Source organism: Protopterus annectens, chromosome 5.part0 (genome assembly GCF_019279795.1).
Source record: "Protopterus annectens isolate FY-2018-M chromosome 5.part0, PAN1.0, whole genome shotgun sequence".
NCBI lineage: Eukaryota > Metazoa > Chordata > Ceratodontiformes > Protopteridae > Protopterus > Protopterus annectens.
This window is the reverse complement of record NC_056735.1, coordinates 1,430,334,705-1,430,356,510: the sequence shown is the minus strand read 5'-3', so window position 1 is coordinate 1,430,356,510 and position 21,806 is coordinate 1,430,334,705. Positions and strand designations below refer to the sequence as shown.

At 36.3% G+C, this 21,806-nt stretch overlaps 1 protein-coding gene across 3 annotated transcripts in view; it reads left to right on the top strand.

The window, feature by feature from the left end:
- Positions 1 to 20,148, top strand: part of GGACT (gamma-glutamylamine cyclotransferase) — a 517,164-nt gene extending 497,016 nt beyond the window's left edge. For all 3 annotated transcript variants that reach the window (XM_044071238.1, XM_044071237.1, XM_044071236.1), the window contains exon 2: positions 18,843 to 20,148. In XM_044071238.1, coding sequence (XP_043927173.1) covers positions 18,843 to 19,309 — 467 coding nt within the window. In that variant the 3' untranslated portion in view covers positions 19,310 to 20,148. The remainder of the gene's footprint in view (positions 1 to 18,842) is intronic.
- The last annotated feature ends 1,658 nt before the right edge of the window (positions 20,149 to 21,806 follow it).

Genomic DNA, 21,806 nt, shown 5'->3' with positions numbered 1-21,806 from the left:
GAAAGAGACTGCAGTGAAAATTCTGGGAATGTCTTTCAGTAGTATTAAATGAAAAGTGCCTGTAGCTGCCATGAATAGTGTCCAGAAAACACAGGTTTCTAAAGTGAATAAATAAATAAATACTCAAATAAATAAATAAAATCAAGCACAAGCTTTTCTTGAAGCAGTGGCATTTTGAAGAGGTGTTGTACTACTTTTAGACTTCTTTTGAAACCCATTTATGGTGTGACTAAAAATAAGCCTATTTTTTATGCAATGCACAACAGTGAATTGCATTTGAGGAAGCTAAAATAGTGCTTCAGCAGAGTGATGGAGTTGCACTAGTAGACCCCATTTAACTTTTAATTCTAGAAGTGACTGAGGATAACAATATTATGTTGGGATTCGGGCAGCAACATAATGCGTTTACACTAAAGCAACCACTGGGATTTTGGTCCAGATGTTATTCTGGATCACATGTATGATACAACAAATTGAAACAAAATTTACTGGCGGTGTTTACTGCACGTCTGTATACAGAAGGGATAAATGTCACCTGTCCCATCCAGGTATGGTTGTGACTGCACTGATGTCATCAGTGACTGCACAGGCTTCCACAGTTCAGAAATGGATGTCGTGTCTGAAGAACAAGCAAGTATACCTGGAATGTTGCAGGTATGGTAAAAGCTAGTTGAACTGCTTACTGTATTGGGACAGTGATACCTCTGAAATGATTGAACCACAATTCAGACACTTAACATACTATACCACCTTTTTAACAGCAAACTACTATTGAACAAAAAAAAGCATGAATTATGGACACTTGCAAAAACTGAGTCTTGGTAAAACAAAGGCTGCAGCTGCATTTTGTGCAAAGAGTGAGACGATTCTGTATGATGAGGGACAAGTTGATTGTAATAACCAGGCAGAAAATTGAGCTGTTGCGCTATTAATAAATCTGCTAACACCTGGTGAAAAGACATTCATATCTATATCATAGAGGGTAATGACTGCTTCTTTGATTATAACCACATTATTATGTGTTCAAGGCATGAATGGCAAAAAATTCACCTGATATGATAACATTTGGAGTTAAAGAATGGAATAGCTGACAGTACAGTTTATCTAAAAGCTTATACCAGGAACAATATTGTTGTGCCATTCAGTGGAGTGGGACACTTCGTTAAATATGTTAGAGGTGATAAAAATATAAGCATAACCAAACAAGTTAAACAAATCTCTCTGCAGCTAGCTGTTAATATTATATTAAACATGCCATAGTGTAACAACAAGGGTCTTTGGCCCACTAATGAAATGCATTCTAGATACTAGCATGCTGTTAGTACAGTACTGTAGGAAATGGTGCAGGTGTACTTAATAGTGTAAACACTGAGACACCATTTAACAAAGTCACTGCAGTAGGAAATGTGTGCACCTATCTCTGAAAGTATTGGCAGGTCATGACACTGAATTAGGGCAAAGAACAGGACACGCTCACCTTGTACTTGGAGAGGTGCAGTGCTAACAAGCCCTAGAGTGCACTTTAAGATGGGGATCCATGTTATTGGTTTATTCACTGGAAGACATTTAAGATTAACAAATAGAAAAAGAAAACAAGATTACTTCTGTTGACTATACCCAGTTGTTTGAATGGTCTAAGTTGGATTTACCAGACTGACACAAACAACCCAAAATAAAGTTTTACAATCATTCAAGACTAACAAAAACGAAGTTAAAATTATTTGTAATAAATGTGTTATTGAAATACTAAGCATGTAAAAATTATATGGGACCTACCTTGTCTGTTCCCCTTGGCATTTAGTAGGTTAGGGTGGTCTTAAAAGCCATTGTGGGTCCCTCTTCACAACATGCATACCAGATCTATAAGGTCCCTTTCAACAATTTGATAGCAAATAGAGTCTTAATATAAATACAGTTCATATATTCAAATGTCCAATAGTTGATCATTTTCTTTCCAAGGGTTGGAAAAAATCCTTCATGTTGATCTTGATTTTTAATATCTATCTCCTTTGTAGATATAGTTTTTAACTCTGAGGTGAAGCTTCAAATTGTGGAGACAGCTTTGATTTCCAATTTTTTGTAATGGTCTTGCTTGCAACAGTGAATATAGTCCATGAAAGATAATGCTGATCCTTTTTCACAATGTTTGGTATAGGAGCATTGAAGAGTATCAATTCTTTTCAGATTAGGAATTTTTCAGTCCATGTTGCTTATGGAAAATCATTAACTTTTTGCCAGCAAGGTAGCAAGCAGGAACAATCATATACAATATGAAACTAATATGCTTTACATTTTTATTACATCTCCAACAACAACTATTAGATTTACAAATCTTTGCTAATATGTTTGTTGTATAAAAGCATCTGCTCACACATCTCCATGTAAATATCTTCCATGTTCATAGGTTCATAGGTGTGTACTAGGCTAATGGCCCTGGAGCCTTTACAAGCCGAGCCCATAGGATTACCCTGGCATTGTGCCACCCGACCTTAGTTTCCAGTGCCTCTGTTGAGTAGAGCCACTGGAGAGAACCCCGGGGTGAATTTTCTATTTCCCATCCACTCATCAATATTTCTGTTGAAGAGGGCCAGTGAGGTACTCTGTTTGACATTTATGGGGAGTCTGTTCCATAACATGGGCAGTCTCTGGGTTTTGAACCTGTTCCTCCAGCACGTTCTGTTGATTGTGGTAATGAGGTTGAGGTCTCTGGAGTGTGTGGTGTTGAGGGATTGGGATTTCTTTAGATGTAGCATTTCTAACAGAGCTGGGTTAGACATGGCTTTGTAAGTCAAGCAGAGATCGCCTCTAAGTAGGCAATATGAGACAGAGAATAGTTGCAGTTTTTTGAGTCTGTCCATATAGGACAAGTGGTTAAGGCCTAGGATCCTCTTTGTGAGGTACTTTTGCGGCCTCTCCAGTTGTTGCAGGTGTCTAGTGAGGTACATGCCAAATGGGGCATTGTACGCCATGACTGGCCTAATGAAGGAAGAGTAGAGGGAGACAATGACCTCTTTCTTCCTAGATGCAAAACCCTTAGTAATGAGATGTGCCACATAGAAGGACTTTCTGATCACAGTGGCAGTGTGGTGGTCAAAAGAGAGGTTGCTGTCAACCTGTGTTCCCAGATCACTTATAATGCCTTCTATGTTCACTGGACTACCATCAATGTGGTAGTTCATGGGAACTTGTTTTTTCCCAAAAGGGATGACGACACATTTTTTGGCACTGAGCTTAAGGCCAGGTTCTGACACCAGTCGTTGGTCTCAGTGAGGCCTTTCTGTAGGATGTCAACATCACTTGGGGAGTTAATAATGGCTCCCAGATTGCAATCATCTGTGAACTTTGTCAGCCAGAATACCTTTCTGTTGGCCTGGACTTCTAAGAATTAAATACCAAACAGGAGAGGACCCAGGACTGATCCCTGTGGGACTCCACTTGTGACTGGTCGGCAATCTAACTTGGACTCAGCTACTTTTACACTGTGGGTTCTATCTGTGAGCCAGTTTGCAACCTACCTAGTGATATAGGGGTTGATGCCTAGCTTATTGAGTTTTTCTATGATTCCTGAGTGGGGAATGGTTTCAAAGGCCTTGGCCAGATCAAGGTAGGCTCTATGAAACACCTTGCCTTCATCCACAGTTCTGGTGACTGACTCAAAGAAGTCGACTAAGTTGAGCAGGCATGATCTACCCTTCACAAAACCAAACTGTATGGGATCCAGAGTTTGGAGATTCCCTATATCCTTGTTTATTAGGTCCATGATGATGCGTTCCATAGCTTTGCATATCAGACTTGTCAGGCTAATGGGGCGATAGTTCCCAGGGTCTGTAGTCACTCCTCCTTTGTGGAGAGGGATGACTATAGCAGTGCACCATTCAGTAGGGACAAAGCCTGAGATGAGGCTGTGATTGAACAGGGCACACAGGTGAGGTGCCAGTTCACTCTGTAGTTTATGTAGAACACATCCAGGGATATTGTCAGGTCCCATAGAAGCTGTATTCTTGGCCTTGCACTGTGCTGTTTTAACCTGTGCAGTAGTAATACTAGGTGCCTGGCAATCTACTGGTATTGTGATTGGTCCTTTGGGGTGGGGGTAAAGTTGGCACTGAATCTGTTGGCCAGTATACTGGCAACATCTGTTGGCTCGGTATAGGAAGTACCATTGTGCAGTAGCTCACAGCAAATGTGGGTATTGCCATGGAGGTTCTTTATATAAGTATAGAAGGCCTTGTGGTTGTCTTTACTATCTGCTGCAATTCTGTTTTCATAGCTAGCTTTAGAGGATTTGATGAGGGGATCTCAACTTTTTGTTGAGGCTGATAAGGGAGTTTTTCAAGTCTTGGGACTTCACCTTATTCCGCATCAGTTTCCTCCTTCTGTTGTAGAGTTTGTTTATGGCAGGGGACCACCAAATTGGCTTCCTTTTTTTGGAGGAGAGCGTCTTGGTTCTTTTTGGTATGGTGAGATCCATGCATTTGTGTACGTGTTCATACAGTGCATTGGTGTATGATTCGGCAGCCATGCAACTATTCTCCATTTGCATGGTTGCCGTGAAGTTAGCCACCTCTGTTCTTAGGAGCCCAAAGTTAGCTTTGGAGAAGTTTTTCATGGTGGTTACCTTTGCGGAGGGGGGGGGATGTGGATTTCCAAAGTGATTAGTTTGTGGTCGGATCTAAGCAGGGAGGAATTGACTGTTGGTGTAGAGCAACGGTCATCAATGTTAGTAATGACCAGGTCAAGGATGCTGCTACCTCTAGAGGGGGTAAGAACAAACTGGTCCAGGGCATTGGAATTAATGAATTCCATGAAATGTTGGGCAAGTGTATTGGTACATGAGTAGTTTTTCCAGTTAATGAAGGGGTAGTTGAAGTCGCCCAGTATGAGAGTGTTAGTTTGGACCCTAATATTCTCCAGGGTGCTTAGGAACATGGAGTGAGTGTCTTGGGACATGGTTGGGGACCTATAACAGGCTACAACCTGAATCTCTGTCTTACCCAATGTTAGCTGCACCTGAAGTATCTCTCATGCATTATGTTGCGCTACCAGTCTGGAGGTGTGCGCATCCTTTATGAATATGGAAACACCACCGCCTTTGGAGCTTCTGTGCAAGTTCTGGGGCCGAAAGGTGTGGAATGAGTTATAGCCTGGTAGTGCAGGGGTGCTTTCCGCTGCTTTGAACCAGGTCTCTGTTACAGCACAAGTGTCGATGTTCTACATTTTAAGGAGTGCTTCGAGCGAGTGCATTTTGAGATTTAGACTTCTAGTGTTCTTCAACACTCATGCCTGACTGCTGCAGATTTTCTTTCACACAATCCATCTACCTCTTTGCTGGATGTCCTCATTTCCTCTTACCTTCTTCCTGTCTGTCCCAAATCTTCTGCACAGGATTACCATCTGCTTTTCTGCGAATCACCATAATCTGTTTTCTTTGAATTTTTCTGCAATCAGAGCTACTTTGGCTTCTGCTGTTATGTCCTCATTTCTTCATCTGTCCCACAGTGTGCATCCTAGCACCCTTCTCAGGCACTTCATTCCCATCACCTCTAGCTTCTTCATCTGCTGTGCCTTTACTGCCTAGGTTTCTGTATTATACAGTAGTAGTGGTAGCACCACTGCCTTGTACACCTTACTTTTCAACTTCTTTGGCATTTTTCTGTCATAGACTATACCTGAGACTCTATGCCAGTTGGCTGCAGCCCCTCTGATTCTAGCTTTGACCTTTTCATTCAGACATTCTTTCTCTTCAGCCATGCCTACCAGATATTTGAAGCTATTTACCTGTTCCACTGTCTTCCCTTCTATCTCAATTTTCAGCTTCTTCTGATTTCCTCAATTTCCTACACTTATCTCTGCTTTGTTTCATCCCATCTTACTATCTACCACTCTGCATATCCATTTATCATTCACACTCTCCAGAACATGTGAGGTGTGGCAGGAGTTTGATGCCTCTGTACTGTCCACAATTGTGGATGTCCATTTTGTTCCTGTACACTGGTACAATTATGCTTTTCTCCAGTCATCTGGTTTATGCCTGTCTCTCCACACTGCTATAAGTACTCTCAAGAGCCATTTCTCCCCTATCTCACCCAGTATCTTTATCATATCTGCCGTGTCGTCATCTGAGCCTAATGCTCTCCCTGACTTCATTTTCCTTAGTGCTATTCTTACTTCTTCTATGGTGGATTCTCCTCCTCTGTCATCATGGGCTGTTTCTGGGGAACTACAGCTTCTGTGGGGTTTTCTTCATTCAGAAGCTGCTGGAAATACTCTTTCCATCTACCTTTGATGCCCTGTGGAATGGTGAGAAGGTTGTTGTTGGCATCCCTTATGAAGGATGTCTATCTTCTTTATCTTTCTGTTTTTGCCTTGCAACCTGATATAGTTTCTTTGTTCCATCTACTGACTTACTTTCTAGAAACAGGTAGAGTGCCTCTGATGCCTTCCTTGTTCTTTGCTATTGCAACAACTTTCTTAGCTTCTTTGTTAGCCAACCAGTATTCCTTCCTAGCATGGTTCATCTTTTCTATCTCCCACTTTTTCCTGCACTGTTTCTTTCTTTTGATGACTTCCTGGACTTCTGCATTCCACCACCACAAGCTTTCCTTCTGTACCTTATTTCCATACCTGGCTCAGCCAGATATCAATTCTGTAGTCTACACACATGCTGTTTTGAGGTGCTGACATTCTTCTTCAACTCCACCTATTTCCTCCTCTTCTTGGGGTGCTACAGCCCTGGGTAATTCTTTGAACTGTTGTACTTTCTCTCCAGTCAACTTCCAGGTCTTCAGCCTGGTCTTTGCTGACCTTAGAGCCTTCTGACCACTGCTTGTAGCTGATTGTGACAACCAGTGGTTTATGCTGTGGTCTGATTGTTTCACATGTGGATGACTTTGCAATCATTGATTCTACCCCAGTGCCCTTTCTTTACTAGGAGGAAGTCTACATGAGTTGCATGTTGGCCACTCTTGTATGTGATATTGTGACTGTCTCTCTTTCTGAACTATATGTTGGCTGCTATCAAGCCATTTGCCAGACAGAATTCAAGAATGACCTCTCCTTTATTCCTGTTGCCCCACCCATGTGGAGCCAGGCAGTTCTTATAGACTCTGGATCCAAAGCCAGTAGCTTTGCTACACTGTCCTAATCTTTTCTCTTGGATACATAGGATGTCCAGCTTCTGCCATATCATAGTGTCATCCATTTTCAAACTGCCTCCTGTCAGTGAACCTACTAGCAATTCTCAGTTCATGTTTGGTAGGTTGATTGGTTTTACACAGAGCTATCCCAGGTAACCCAGGCTGGGCAACTAGACACCAACCGGGCAGTAGCTTATTGACCCAGGGCTGCTGGAATTCATGGCTGGCACATACTGGCCAATAGGGGTGCGTACACCCCTCCCATCATTAGCATGGATCCCTGGCTTAGGTTGGAGTAGGCCAGGTCCTAAACCCATTTATCATCGGTAAGTACCCATGCCTATTTTGGCAACATTAGTCAATATGACCGAGTCACCTAGGCCATAATTTAAACCATTCAGTAGCTAGCCCTGTCAAGACGTGAAATCTGTGATCAGTGTTCTCCTATCATGAAGATACGAACTCTTCTTCCTATAGGGCACTATGTAGAGTGTGTGCTGCTGCCCACAGCTGTATTCATTGGTGAATTTGAGGTGGAAATACTCAACATGGTTTTTGGAGTTGGGAAGAACCCCACAGAGACACAGGGAGAACATGCAAACTCCAAACAGGCATTTGCCAGAGGTCAGGATCAAATCTTGCATTTTTTGCATGGGAGGCAAAGACCTTAACAATTATGCCAACTGGTCTCTTTTCTACTAGTAAATTATCTATATTAACATATATAATTATATTGCAGAAGTTCCCTAATAGAATGCCAAGATATTCTATCTCATTGGATACTTTACCTAATTTTTTTTTCAATAACTTCTATTCCTTATGGGTTATTTTTAATTAATGATTATATAGTTTTGTTGTTATTGAACTGTAGACCCAAAATGTTCCCAAATTCTTCAATGATATATTTAGAGAGTGTTAGAAGCATATCATCTGCAAATAACATTATTTTATGTTGATATTTTCTTTCTAAATAAAACCCATAAATATCTTTATTGGATTTTATTGCTATAACTGGCATTTCAGTCCCCAGAACAAGTAAGATAGGTGAAAGTGGACATTCTTGTTTAGTCCCTTTCAATATGCCATATTGATCAGAAAGATATGAACCAATTTTAACATAAGATTTACTTGTTCTAAATTCTTCAAAAAAATGTTCTAGTTATTTGAAAAGAAAATTCCAGTTTAATGCATCTAGAGCTTTTTCTATATCCAAACGTTTTAAAGTTAAATCATTATTTTTTTATTTGATAAATCTATAATTGTTATTATTCTTTTGATGTTATCCTGTGTTTGTCTCTTGGGTATAGAGCCTGTCTGATCTTCATTTACTGGTTTAGGAATACATTTTTTTAATCTTGCAACTAAAATAGACATAAAAAATTGTAATCCATGTTTAATAGACCTTTAAGTGAAGCATAAAGATAATTAATTATTATTTTTGGGTATAGGAGATACTAAATAAATATTTCCATGATGAGGGTGTAATAAAATTAGACTGAATACTAACTAATTTATTATAAAATACATTACTCTCTTTGGGAAAGTGTTATATATTTCAGACAATATGCCATCTATACTTTGAACTTTGCTTTAAATAATTTAAGTATTTGTTTATTTGCTTATTGTCATTTTCTGCCTCAGGAATCTTGAGTATTTCTAAATTGTCTAAAAATGTATATTTTATAAATCATTAATTAATCTATTTTTGTTTGAATCATTTAATTTTTTTATAATATGATTTAAATTAACATAGAATGTCTTCTATATCTGTCGTAGGTTTATTGTTTTTAGCTTTCAAACGATTGGTAATATGTGATTTTTTTGGAATGTATTATAGATCATCTTATAATAATGTGTATTCTTCTAGGAGTCATTGCATAAATAGAATTTTTGAGTTTCTCTAAAGCTGTAGATGTCTTGTGTGTAAGAATAGTTTAATATTGTTTGCTAAGATTTTTAATTTGATTTAATAAAGATTTATTAACTTTTGAAAGTCTTTTTTAATTATTTAGATTTCATCTTGTATCGTTTTAATGTCTTTGCCCCACTGTTTCTTTTTCTTACCATACCAAGACATTATGATCCTATGTAAGTAAGCCTTGAGAGAGTCACATACCATTAATATATCTGTCTCTTGTTTGAGATTGGTATTCAAAAATGAAACAGATCTTTTTTATAAACTGAGAGTTAAATTTTTCTTAGTTACATAAGCTGGGATTCTTGTTTTATATGGCAACCTTTTATAATCAGTTTTTACAATTATGGTAATTATGTTATGATCAGAGGGGACAATGTATAATTTTAGGGTTCCTATCAGCAGACCGAAGACGCATGTTTTCGAATGCGTCTTGGTCGAACTGACAAAATTGAAACTGCAAAATATCGAAGCGGTATGTAAGCGAATTCTTTCCCTGGAAAAGAATACGCTTGGCCGCTTCTGTACTTTGCCATTTTCGGCACTGTAGTGCGGTCTCGGAGTTGGTATATTTAAGTAGGGGGGTTTGTGGGGGCGAAGCACCCACTTAATCTCATGTTTTAATGTGCTTACTTTTTTTTTTTTTTTTTGGAACAGAGATTTTTTTCCCTTGGAAAAAAAAAAATCACTGTTCTGACAGTTCGGTTTTGTAAGCTTTCGCTTACATGGGGTCGATTAATCACCGTTCACTTACCTAAACATTTGGTGATCTAATTTTATATTTTAAAAATTTGCAACTTATTTTTTGAGATATAAACCTTTTGTCAGATGTGGAATATATACCAAATACATGAGAATAGTAAGAAAAATGAATTAGAATGTGTCACGGGAAATACATCAACCATATTTAAATTTTTTAGCCATTTTTAGTAATTTTGCAGATGCTGAAATTTTAGGATTTTTCTAGAAGTGCTAGTTTCAGATTTCTCCAAAATGCAGTTGACGTCACCACCTATTATTAACTTTCACCTTGATGCTGTCTACAGTGTTATTTAAGTGAGTTCTTGCATTTTTGACTCCCATCTCTGGGCACCCATATAAGTTCCATATTCTTTCATTATATTCTATTATAGTCATTGTAAATAATCCATCTTGATCTTTTTTTTCAATAAAATTTTTGGTATAACTACATTTTCCTTCTGGAGAGTCATTGTTCTTCTTTTTTTGGATTTATAATTTAATTGAGATACAATTTCATAATTTGAAAATCAAAGTTTATCTCTGTCTTCTTTTCTAATATGTGTTTCTTGAAGAAAGACTATTTGAATTTGCTACCTGAAAGATATTTTAGATTTGCTCTTTTGAGTTTGAATATTCAGACCATTAACATTTAGAGAGAGAATATTCATATCCATTTTGATGTGAGTTAACTTAGTACTTAATTTGTTTTTATGTAGTTTTATATATTTTTCAACATCTTTACTATGTACTCTAATCATTCCTGCATTCCTCATTTTTCTCCAGTTTTCCCTTTATATAACTAAGCAAGTTACCTGAAAAAGATAAGTGAATTTGAAAAATGTAACTCAGTGGTATGCATACTGAGATATTTTGCAAAATTAATAATTTTATAACAAACAAAAACATTTTAAAGAAAACTGTACACTATCTATGGAATCCATTGTGATTCCTAGTTCAAACAGAATTGTTCCTGATTTAACTAATCTTACTAACTTATCCTATTCAGTGATGTAATACATGCATTTAATGTATATTCCTTTTATGTGCAGCTGTGCAGTCAAAAAATATAACTGTAAAAAATTAAATAGATTTTTTTATGTTTTTTCATACACATATTAATTTTAATTTTCAATTGACCACTAAAAATAAAGATTATCATTCTGCCAACAAATGTATATACATCAGTTAATCATTCATTCACAAAATATTTAATCTGAACCTGTATACATAGCTCTTCCTGAGCTATGTTATTTTCCATACAAATTGTTACATCAATTAATCAATTAAACATGCTAAATGTATTCTCCTACTCAATAAGTTATGTTTGTGTAATATGTCAGTTGAAAGTTAATGCAACATGTGTTAACTAGCCTTTTGGCAATTTTTAATTATTAAAGAAACATATATGATTGTATTTTCAGTTGATCTGATTATTATGCAATTAATTATACATTTGTTGTTATTTATTTAATATGGATCTACTTCAAGATAATGAAATACCATAAGATCGAGATGAGTTTATCAAAACTGCATAACAATGAAAATTGAAAACATCAAATGTCGTATAATCAAAAAGTTTCCTCTAATGTGTACAATCACAAAGTTTATTGATTTCCTTCATTTTTGCAGGGGGTAAACCCCCCTGCACCCCCCATGTGGGGGGCTGTACCTCCATACCCCACCACAAATTATATATACTAACTCTGAGATCTCACTACCTTAAGGAAATGGCAAACTACAAATGTAGGTTGTATAGACGTGGCCAATACTTCTGGATATGCACACCGTTACATCCGCCATATCTCTTAAGTAGTATGCTGTACTTTGGATAAGACATTTATTTCTGTTTTACACTGGTGCTAGTTACCAACAGTAAAGTTGCTTGTTTTGGATTATACAGCATTCATTGTTTTACATTTTCATTGTTAAACAGTTTCGATACACTCATCTCGATTGTGTGGAATTCGCTGTTATGGTATTTTGTTGTTTTGAAGTAGACCCATTCAACATATAAACAAACATGTACATTTCATAAAATACTAAAGAGCTGAGCTTTCAGATATGATGGAATAAATCAATTTAGATATTATTTAATAGATGAAACAATATAAGGATTTATACAAAACAATTTGATGAAGTACCCTAGCATTATATAAGTATGCCAGTGAGAAAAAGGAATACAGATATATAAAGCAGCCTAATGAGATACCTTGGGATAATTCAGATATTTTGTTAAAGAGCCAGTATTTCACAAATTCTAAACTATTTAATATTGCAATTACTACAATACACACACACACACACATATATATATATATATATATATATATATATAAATATATATATATAGCTATATAGATATGTAGATATAGCTAGATAAAAAAGAGATTCTAATGTTTACTTTTATTATAACTCCCATATATGCTTGTTTTACATTGCACTAATGCACTTAACGTTTTCTCATATTCATTGTATGTATACATCAGTCTCATCTTGAATGAACATATACAAGGTTTGTAAAATGTTTAGAAAACACTTAACCACTCTTCAATTCGATTGGTTACTGTCCTTTCATATAGTGAATAATGAAATTATTTATTGATATAAGATTTCTAACTGTCATTTGTTTTTCTTTGGCAATCCCTCCCACCAATTAAACATAAAGAGGTTACCCTACCAGAGTACCTCCAATAGCCGAACCCAACAGTACTTACAAAGCAAACCACTGTCACCCTACAGTCTTTTTCTTTTATCATTATTTTCCCAAACGTTGCTTGTCCTTCTCTGGTGTAGGCATTAAATTATAATTATTAAATGTAATGATGTTGCACCTGATGTATATATTATTATCTTTCACACCACTGTATTCACAAATGCGAGTGACAAAAAACTGTTGAGTGGGAACGTTTTTCAAACGTCTCCAAACCAAACTGAACTGTCTCATGAATTACCCACAATACAGTCCCATATCACACACATTTTGATCATTCATTCTCTGTCAAAATCTGTTCACCAAATCTCCCTTGCCAACCCAGCTAGAGTCAAAACATTGCAAAGCAATCTAACAAAGACAAAAAAAAAGAAAACCTCAAGACCCCTCTCCACACAAATGCCTCACAACATCCCAGTCACACCCATAACCACCACCCTAACAAATCAGATCTCTTAGAGTCTATATTTTATGTTGTTTAATTTTAAACTAAACTATTTACTAACTGAATGAAGTTATTTCCTTCCTCGGGTTCTCATCACCTCTAAGCCTAGTGGGCAATTATTACATGAAGTGCAACCACCGCTATCTTTTCATGCAGAAGAATTTTTTAGATCAGTCGAACAGAAAGCTGCTAAAGCAGGAAAGCTGTACTAAAAGAAACAATCCATGTTTACACAAGTTCCCAGCATCACATAATTGTGTGTTTTCACAAAAATACTTATGAGATAGGTCTCATTATTAGGCATTTCTGACATTCAGAACACATTATATTTAACCATTAAAGTCCCTTCATTAAAGTTAATACAATTGAGATAACAGTAGGTGATGTAACCAGAAATGACCAGAAATAAAAGAGAAAGAGTAAGGAAGAGAAATTATGTAGCCGTTTCATGAATGAATATTTAAACATTTTCTTGTCTGAGATATTCTAGCTACTATATTAGTAAATAATTAGTATTATAGTACTTGTTCTAAACTTCACTGTTTTTTATAAGTAAATAAAGTTACTTCTTATCTCAGACTTTCCTGTTACAGTAAATACATTAACTTACTTCTCAATCCCTTCTCCTCCCCTCTAGATGTACTAAGTGTATCAAAGATGACTTCAAAGAGATATAACAAATATAGCTTCATGTTTTCTTCTTTTCATAGGATTTTGGGCAGGACATGTTTTTTGCGTGAGTTACCATTTCCATTGTGTTTTTCTGGCTGACCTTTCACTTTAGTTGTAGAGAAATCCATTTATTCTTGTAAAGATGTAGTTAGATTAAGGGAACAGACAAAATGTTTTGCTTCCTGAACAGTAGTAAAAACCCTTTCACCTGTGGAATGAATTATTTTGAGCCGTGTTGTAAATAATGGATGAGACTTGTTATTGTTTTGTTTAAGAAGTTTAATAGTTAGCCAGAATTCCCTTCTTTTTTCTAATGTTTTGGCTGTGTAGTCATTGAGAAATCTTATAATGTTCTGACCTATTTTTAGTGGGGTTTTTGACAATGCAGATTTTAAGACAATTTTTTTTCTCTAAAAAAGATAAACTACCACTAATGATCTTAGAGCAGCATTTGGATTAGTCGGAATGGGTTTTCCAGGTGATCTATGTGCTCCCTCAATCCCAAGAGAAAAACCTTCCTGTAGCTCTTGTATTTGCGGTATCCATGATGTAAGAAATGAAACCATGTTTTTATCCTCTAATGAATATCCTCACATTACACTTTTTTCCTGTTTTCTAGATCTTCAGCTTTATATATGAGCCAATTGTTTCATTTTAAGATGAATTCTGACTGGATTTCTTCCTCCTTAACTCTGCCATCCAGATCATTTAGTGCAGTTTCCATTTCCTTTATTGTATTTTTTAACATTTCAGTTTGTAACTATTTTCCTGTAGCATATCGAGTATTGACCTGAAATTTGTCAATTTTAAGAGTTAGTTCTTGAAGAGAGGTTAAAACTTTGTTGAAGTTCTTTTTTGTGTGTGTGTTCATTTCCCCTGAAGAAGATTTGGATGAATTTGTCTATTTTTTTTTGTGTGTAGAAGTTGTGAAAAGAGTTGACTAAAATATTACTTTTCAAGATTTAAATTCTACACACTTCACTGTCTTGTTTGAGATGTAAATTAAACTGCAATTAAACTATTTTCTCCCTCGTATCTTAAATTTAAATTATTAACTGCATATCATACCAAAGAAGCTGTTAATGTTCTGCCATCTTGGCTCTGCCCTTCTGCCAACTGAATCTTAAATCAAATTCACATTTATATGCATATATGCATGTTATGCTTGTTTTTCATGTGACATGAATAGGGAAGTGTAAAAAAACAGGCATTATATTGCTGTATACATTTCTACTGTGAACAATGTGCCCTCTGCATAAAGTAAACAAGCTCTCTGTTCTCTCATTGTGAAAGCATATCATTTAAGTGTAGAGAGAGTTTGCAGCTGATAGTTTGGAATGTCTGTATAGCATGTATATTTCAGCCATTAACAGAGAAAAATCTTCAGAAACACAAAGCAAAATAATACACACACACACACACACACACACACACACACACACACACACACACACACACACACACACACGTACACACAAAGTTACCCATAATATTCAAGATTGATTTAGGCCAGTTTACATTGCTTTATTAGACAGACAACTACTTTATTTTTGCTTGAGTCATGTATTGTTGTTCAGAAGGTTATAAAGTTTAAGGAGTAAACAAAGCAGGAGAAAGCTTCCACTAACCTATGTACTGATACCAAGCATTACTTCAGAAGCTCTCTACTCCTGAAATGAATGCAGTGCTGTGCTATTGTATGTAAGTACAGATCATTGGTAAATGTGGAATAAACAGTGTTGCTGTCTAAAATACTAGTTGGAGTCTTGTGGCATTATTTATTATCCAGAGTATGTGCAAGCCGTAATAATTCTTCTTCTTACTGTTTCATGGCCCTGTCTTACAATTTTGAATTTTCAGACAACCCATTGTAGAAATGCTTCATGGCTGTGATAGTTGTCATTTTGTAGAGTCAGATAAAAATGCATTTTTTTTAAAGCAAAATGGAATTACACTTTCACTTTGCAAAATCCCCATCAGTGCCTCATGTGAACATTTGTTTTTTTGTTTTTTTTTTTATTTGCGGGTCTCAAACTCCCTGGCCCACTGGCCAGATGTGGCTCTTGAATTGCCACTGTGCATGGATCATAAATTTATTTTTGTCTGACCTGTGAAGTTTAACTGTTATGTTACATGAAAAAAACTACGTTAAAAAAATAAAGGTTGTGTATGACCCAACTCGCACTGACAAATGCTTGCCTTTGCAGCTTGTGTATCAGTGAGGGGATGCATTTCCCACAGACCAGTTTCCAGTAGTTTCACTGAATGTTTAGCACACTTTGTGGGAGTCTTTTTTGTTTCTCCTTTTTTTTTTAATTTGCTGTGGCGTAAGAAAGTAGTTAGCTTTTTGCTTTCATGTACAGTTTTTGTGGAAGTTGCAGTAATTGTTTCAGGTACATTAAAAAAAGATAATATTTTAGCTGAAAGGACAATCTTAGGAAATTAGTAGGCTAAGAATGGCAGGGGGCATTCTAAGCCTAGCCATACTTCCCTATGTAAGAATCAATCCCAGTTCCTTGTGTCTGAGAGGTAAATACCTTAACCATTATGCCATCTCAGCAAAAAATTGACTTCTTATGGCAAGAGAGTAAAAAAAAAAGGTTTTAATAAATTAACTGTAGTAAAATATTGTGGACAAAGGTTGCATGCTTTTTTAGCATGTACAGACTTTGCACATAATACTTGACTACTGTTATGAAAACAGAACGTTTTGTTACTTTGCAGTGGTGGCAAATAATGTAGCATCCAACTTAAAGTAAACTCATAATAATTGCATTATTTTAGTATCTTACCTGCGACTACTGAATTTAAAGAAATTGACTTTTCATTAAATAGCAAAATAGGGAGAAAGGGAAGTCAGCTGTATATACATTAGCATGTACTGCTTTAGCTCTTTAGATATGCCATTAGTGGAAGAAACTGCTTGCTGTGTTTGTACTACTAAAATTATTCTTGGAAAGTTTGTGTATACACATGGGTCCCCTTCAGAAGGTCGAACTTTTAAAAGCTCGACTTGCATATGGCCGAGACCATATAAATGATCGAACTTTTAAAAGTTTGAATGGTCTGAATAGGGATCTCCATAGACCGCGGAACGGGAAGATTTCCCTTTACCACAATGTAGTGTGATCTCGGAGTTGGTATATTTAAATAGTGGGGGGATGCTGCCCCCCCACATGGGGGGTGCAGGTGTGCTTGCCCCCCTGCTAGCACTGTTTTGTTTTGTTTGTTTTTTCACATTTTTGAACATTCAGATGTTCAATCATTTGGTCTAGGCCATATGAAAGTCGAACATTTGGGTGTTCAATTATGTGAAATAGACCTATATATATATATATATATATATATATATATATATATATATATATATAGTATCTCCCTTTATCAAGCTGCTTGTCAGAACAAGTCAGTTGGTAACATCCTTTAAAATGATTTTGCTGTCATACATTGATTGTGCAACCAAAAGCTTGCTTTTATGGCACTGAAAACCAAGAGGGAAGGTATCAGGGTAGACATGTCGCTTTGTCTTGCTGCTAGAGGTACAATTATATAGCGTTTATGTTTATCTGGATCAATGATTGTTTAGAAGTGTAAACATGTTATGGGGGAGATTGCACAGTGTAGTATGTAAAACTGAGTGTATTTTGTTTTCTGAGATACTCTAGAGATTTTATTGCACTTTGTCAAGCATATTACAATTAATATTTTAAAATTAGTTTAATTTTGCATTTATTTTTAAATGGGGTTGTATAACTGATTTTTCCCTTCCCCCGCACCTCGTGGTTATCAAGTCATTTAAGTTTGACTTCATCATTTATACTTTTCTTTATGAAGTAACATCATTAAAATGACACTGTAATGGTGCTTATAATTAGTTGACTGGCATGTAGTCACTTAACACTGGCAGTTATCAATATGTTTACCTCAAACAAACAATGTGCAGTTTCTTTATAGCACATCTCATGTGACATCAACATCATGACTGGCTTCTTCACATTTGCTTATGCCTAGAATTTTTTTGGCTTTGTCAAGCATAAATGTACAGCGTTTGAAAGAGCAACAACTTAGCTATTTAAAAGTACCCTGAAAAGGTGCAGTACTGTACCAGTGATCTATTTGCTACGAGGTTGCTTTACAGGTTTGAGGAATGCTAAGCATAATCCACAAACAGCATTTCTTGAAGGTGTTTGCAGAAGAAAGTAAACCATCAAACAACAGTAGGAAAACTGAAGACGTATATGAGTAGTGTTCCTTAAAACTCCAAACTTTGGAGGGAGGGGGGTTTTGTTTCTTTAATGTGAAAACATTTTTTGAACAAAGGTATATGAAAGACATATTTCCAAAAGGTATACCCGTTGTATAAGTCTCCTCAGATTAAGGTCTAACTGCTGTGATGGGTTTTGTAGTGTACTTTGCAGCCAGTGAAGGGTGCATTTTAAATACATCATTAGCATACAGTTGGCATGACACATATGAGTTTTTGGTCCTACATTCTACGCCTGCTTGTTCTTATGTAAAAATCAGAATATGCTTAGCACGTGATTTGTAATCTCTCGTTACTGTGCATGATGAATTTTTCAGAGTATTTTACCTGATCCACTTGTCATAAAAGGCATTAGAACATTTGTTGCTAACATTTTAGAGACAAACTGTGGCATAATAATTTGGTTGAACTTTCTGTACAGATATAGCAATACATCGGGAGGAAAATATGGACTTTATTTGTTTCCAAACTTAATTTGCATATTTTCCTTTTTCTATAACATAAGCTTTTGTAGCACACATTTCAGTCTCCATTGGGACTCTTCATTTGTTATTCATGTAAAAAAGGCTACTGTTTCATTTTGTTTGATTATAAAATACCTACAAAGCAGTATCTTGATTAAAAATATGTCCAGAGCATTTTACTAAGCAACTAAACAAAATTCAAATACCGTATACATTTTGCTACATGATGCTGTATAAATAGTTGGCTTTGCCATTTGTATCTGGGATTGGGGGAGAAGCATATTTTTAAAATTTAGTTGTCAGAACAGCTGTAGAAAGCTGTATTTTCCCTGCTAAAATCTGACTTGAACCATTGATTTCGGTCCGTGCTTCTATTACTACAGTGATAAATATCTACTGTGATTATTTTTAGATACCTAAAATGATAATGCTTTGCACTTCCAATTCTGCCTTTCTCTTTTGATTATAGTTAACCATCTTGATTTGTTCCCACAGGGAGCATGACCTACATTTTCATATATGGCACCCTTAAGAAAGGCCAGCCTAACTATTATCGAATGACAGATGGATCCAAAGGGAAAGCAGAATACTGTGGCAAGGGATACACACTGGAGAAATACCCACTTGTAATTGCAGGAGAATATAACATTCCCTTTCTACTGAACGTCCCAGGATTAGGACATCACATTACTGGAGAAATCTATTCCGTTAACAGTCAGATGTTGCAGTACCTTGATGAGTTTGAAGGTTGCCCAGACTGGTATCAGCGTACTCCTGTGAGAATCACTGTAGTAGAATGGGAAGGTAAAAACAATCCACCTGAAGGGAGTCCAGCTGTTAACAGCATTCAGGAATGTTTTGTGTACTGCACTACCACCTACCAACCAGAATGGATGAAGTCACCTTTTTATGACAATTATGATTCCTACGGGGATCATGGCTTACAATATGTAGTACATTAAGGAAGCAATAAACAATAGAGGTCTGACCATTTCATCACATAGAAACAGATAAAACAGATTTTAATTATCCTTCTGTCTTGTACCCTTTGAATTATATTAACAGATACATTTTTGGTTGTACAGAGATAAAGTCATTAATTATGTATGGCTTTTTAACAAAATGGAACAACTGTCTGCATATAATAAATTAAATGTAGCCTTTCATATCCTAAACAGTATCTCTCTGTACAGCTGAAGGTTGATTATTTAGATTATTTTATTTTTAATCACAGTAAATACTGTAATTTATGTTACATAGCTTAGATGCACCTTTCTGCATGTCCTTACTCCCCACGTATATAAATTGGTATGAATATTACTAGTACTTTAATAATGTTCTTCTCTGTTATATGTTATCCCTTACTGTTTAACATATCCCCCACTGTGTTGCTAGTAAGGTATGCAGAACACCACTTCTGTCCCATAATTGTTCACTCATGAAAAATATGCATTTCAAGTACTTAATAGCAATGAACGTAAGTAATCTACTAAACATTAGAGAGTAAAATAAGACTGCTACTTCTGTATTGTAGTTTCTGGGAAAATACTAAAATTGAAAATCTGCAACCTCCTTCCTGCAGCAATGCAAAATAGAGTGTTACTTCAGTTTCTGTGTATTTTGCAAGGCATCATATGCACATGTATAAATGGGCTGTCACATTTACAGCTGCCACCTTATCAAATGCCCAAAGTGGGACTTTTTTTTGGAAACATGAGATTTTGCTGGACAAAACATATCCAGGGCCAGTGTAAAGGATAGAGCTTCACTTTTTTTGCCAAAATAAAAGCTTATATTTGTACTATTTGAGTTGCTGGTGCTATTTCATATAACATTTTTCTCATCCAGAAAAAAAAGAGGTCATTGTTCCCCTCTACCCATCACTCATTAGACCCATTATAGAGTAAACATCCCTTTTGGTATGTACCTCACAAGACATCTACAACAACTGGAAAGGCCACAGAAATACCTCACAAAGAGGATTACTGGCCTCAAACAGATGCCCTACGCAGACCATTTAAAAAAACTTTACTCGGTCGCATATCGCCTACTCAGAGGTGATCTGTGCCTAACATACAAAGCTATGTCAAACCCAGAGCTGTTGGACATGCTCCACTTAAAGAAATCCCAATCCCTCCAAGCTACACGCTGTAGGGACCTAAACCTTGTCACCACAATAAACAGAATATGCTGGAGGGATAGATTCCTGTCTCAGAGACTTCCCATACTCTGGAACAGACTACCTATTTATGTCAAACAGAGCTCCTCATTAGCACTCTTCAAGAAAAATCTTGAGGACTGGATGGGAAATAGGAAATTCACCCCAAGTATCACTTCTGTGGCTCTGCTCGACAGGGGCACAGGAGCATAATTTTCTTGGGTGACGAAAGCCAGAGTACATTTTTGGCTAGTCTTATATAGGCCCTAGGGCCAATAGCCTAGTACCTACCTATGAACATTTAGGTGTTTCAGATACAAAATAACTATTTTATGCAACTATTAAAGAAAAGTTGGGAAATATTTTTTTTTCCTAAAAATCTCAGATTTGTCATTTCCTGCAGGAGACAACTACCCAGAGAGGGACTGTCCTTTACAAAGAGGGATGGTGGTAATACTGTGTATTCATGAGTTTTCTTGCCAGGGGGGGTTGAAAATAGTGATTCTGAATTACAAATTGCACAAAAGTTGGTATGTTGCATGTAGGTGATCCTTACTGTTTCAGGTAACTGTGGTGACCTATTTTCTGTGTCTTTGAATAATAATGTCTTCAGCTGCTGGATCCTGTTGTCATAACACCTAACACTTTAGCTTTCAGTCTGCTAATATTTAAAGCGGAAAATAAAGGGATCTTATTACAGTGTCTAAATTGCAACATTTTGATTTGTGGTATTTAAAGATGGAGTTATTCAAAATGTCACTCCTGACATTTTTATGGGGAATGAAGTATTCTGCAACTCGCTGGTAAGAATGTGTTCACAAAGAGTGCTTAAGCAAGTCAAACATGCATAAAACCTGTTGAAGGAGAACACGTTCCATTTGTATGTAAGTGAAAAATGAAGTTAATACAAAAATGTAGTGATATTAAGTGGCCTAATTTCAGTTTTTGACAAAGTCAGCCTTTAAACTTGTAGGCATCAGCCAGACTTAATGATGAAATGTGTTTCAGGTTAGATGACATTATGCTTTAGTGTGATGCCAAGGTGTGTTTGTATCCATGCATTCATTCAATCATTCATAGGCTTTATGTAAGGTTCTGTGACTGAGTAGCAGTTTTACATGGCACAGTGCCACATTGTATAACAGACCATAGTATGGTAGCTGAACTGAATAACAATAAATATGAAATATTAGGATTGTAACTTGAACAAGAATTCTTTCTTCATAGAACAGAATCTGAATAGTTTGTGCAGCTATTTTGTACTGTAGCTCATAGCTTGGTATCATCTGTTTATCTATTTG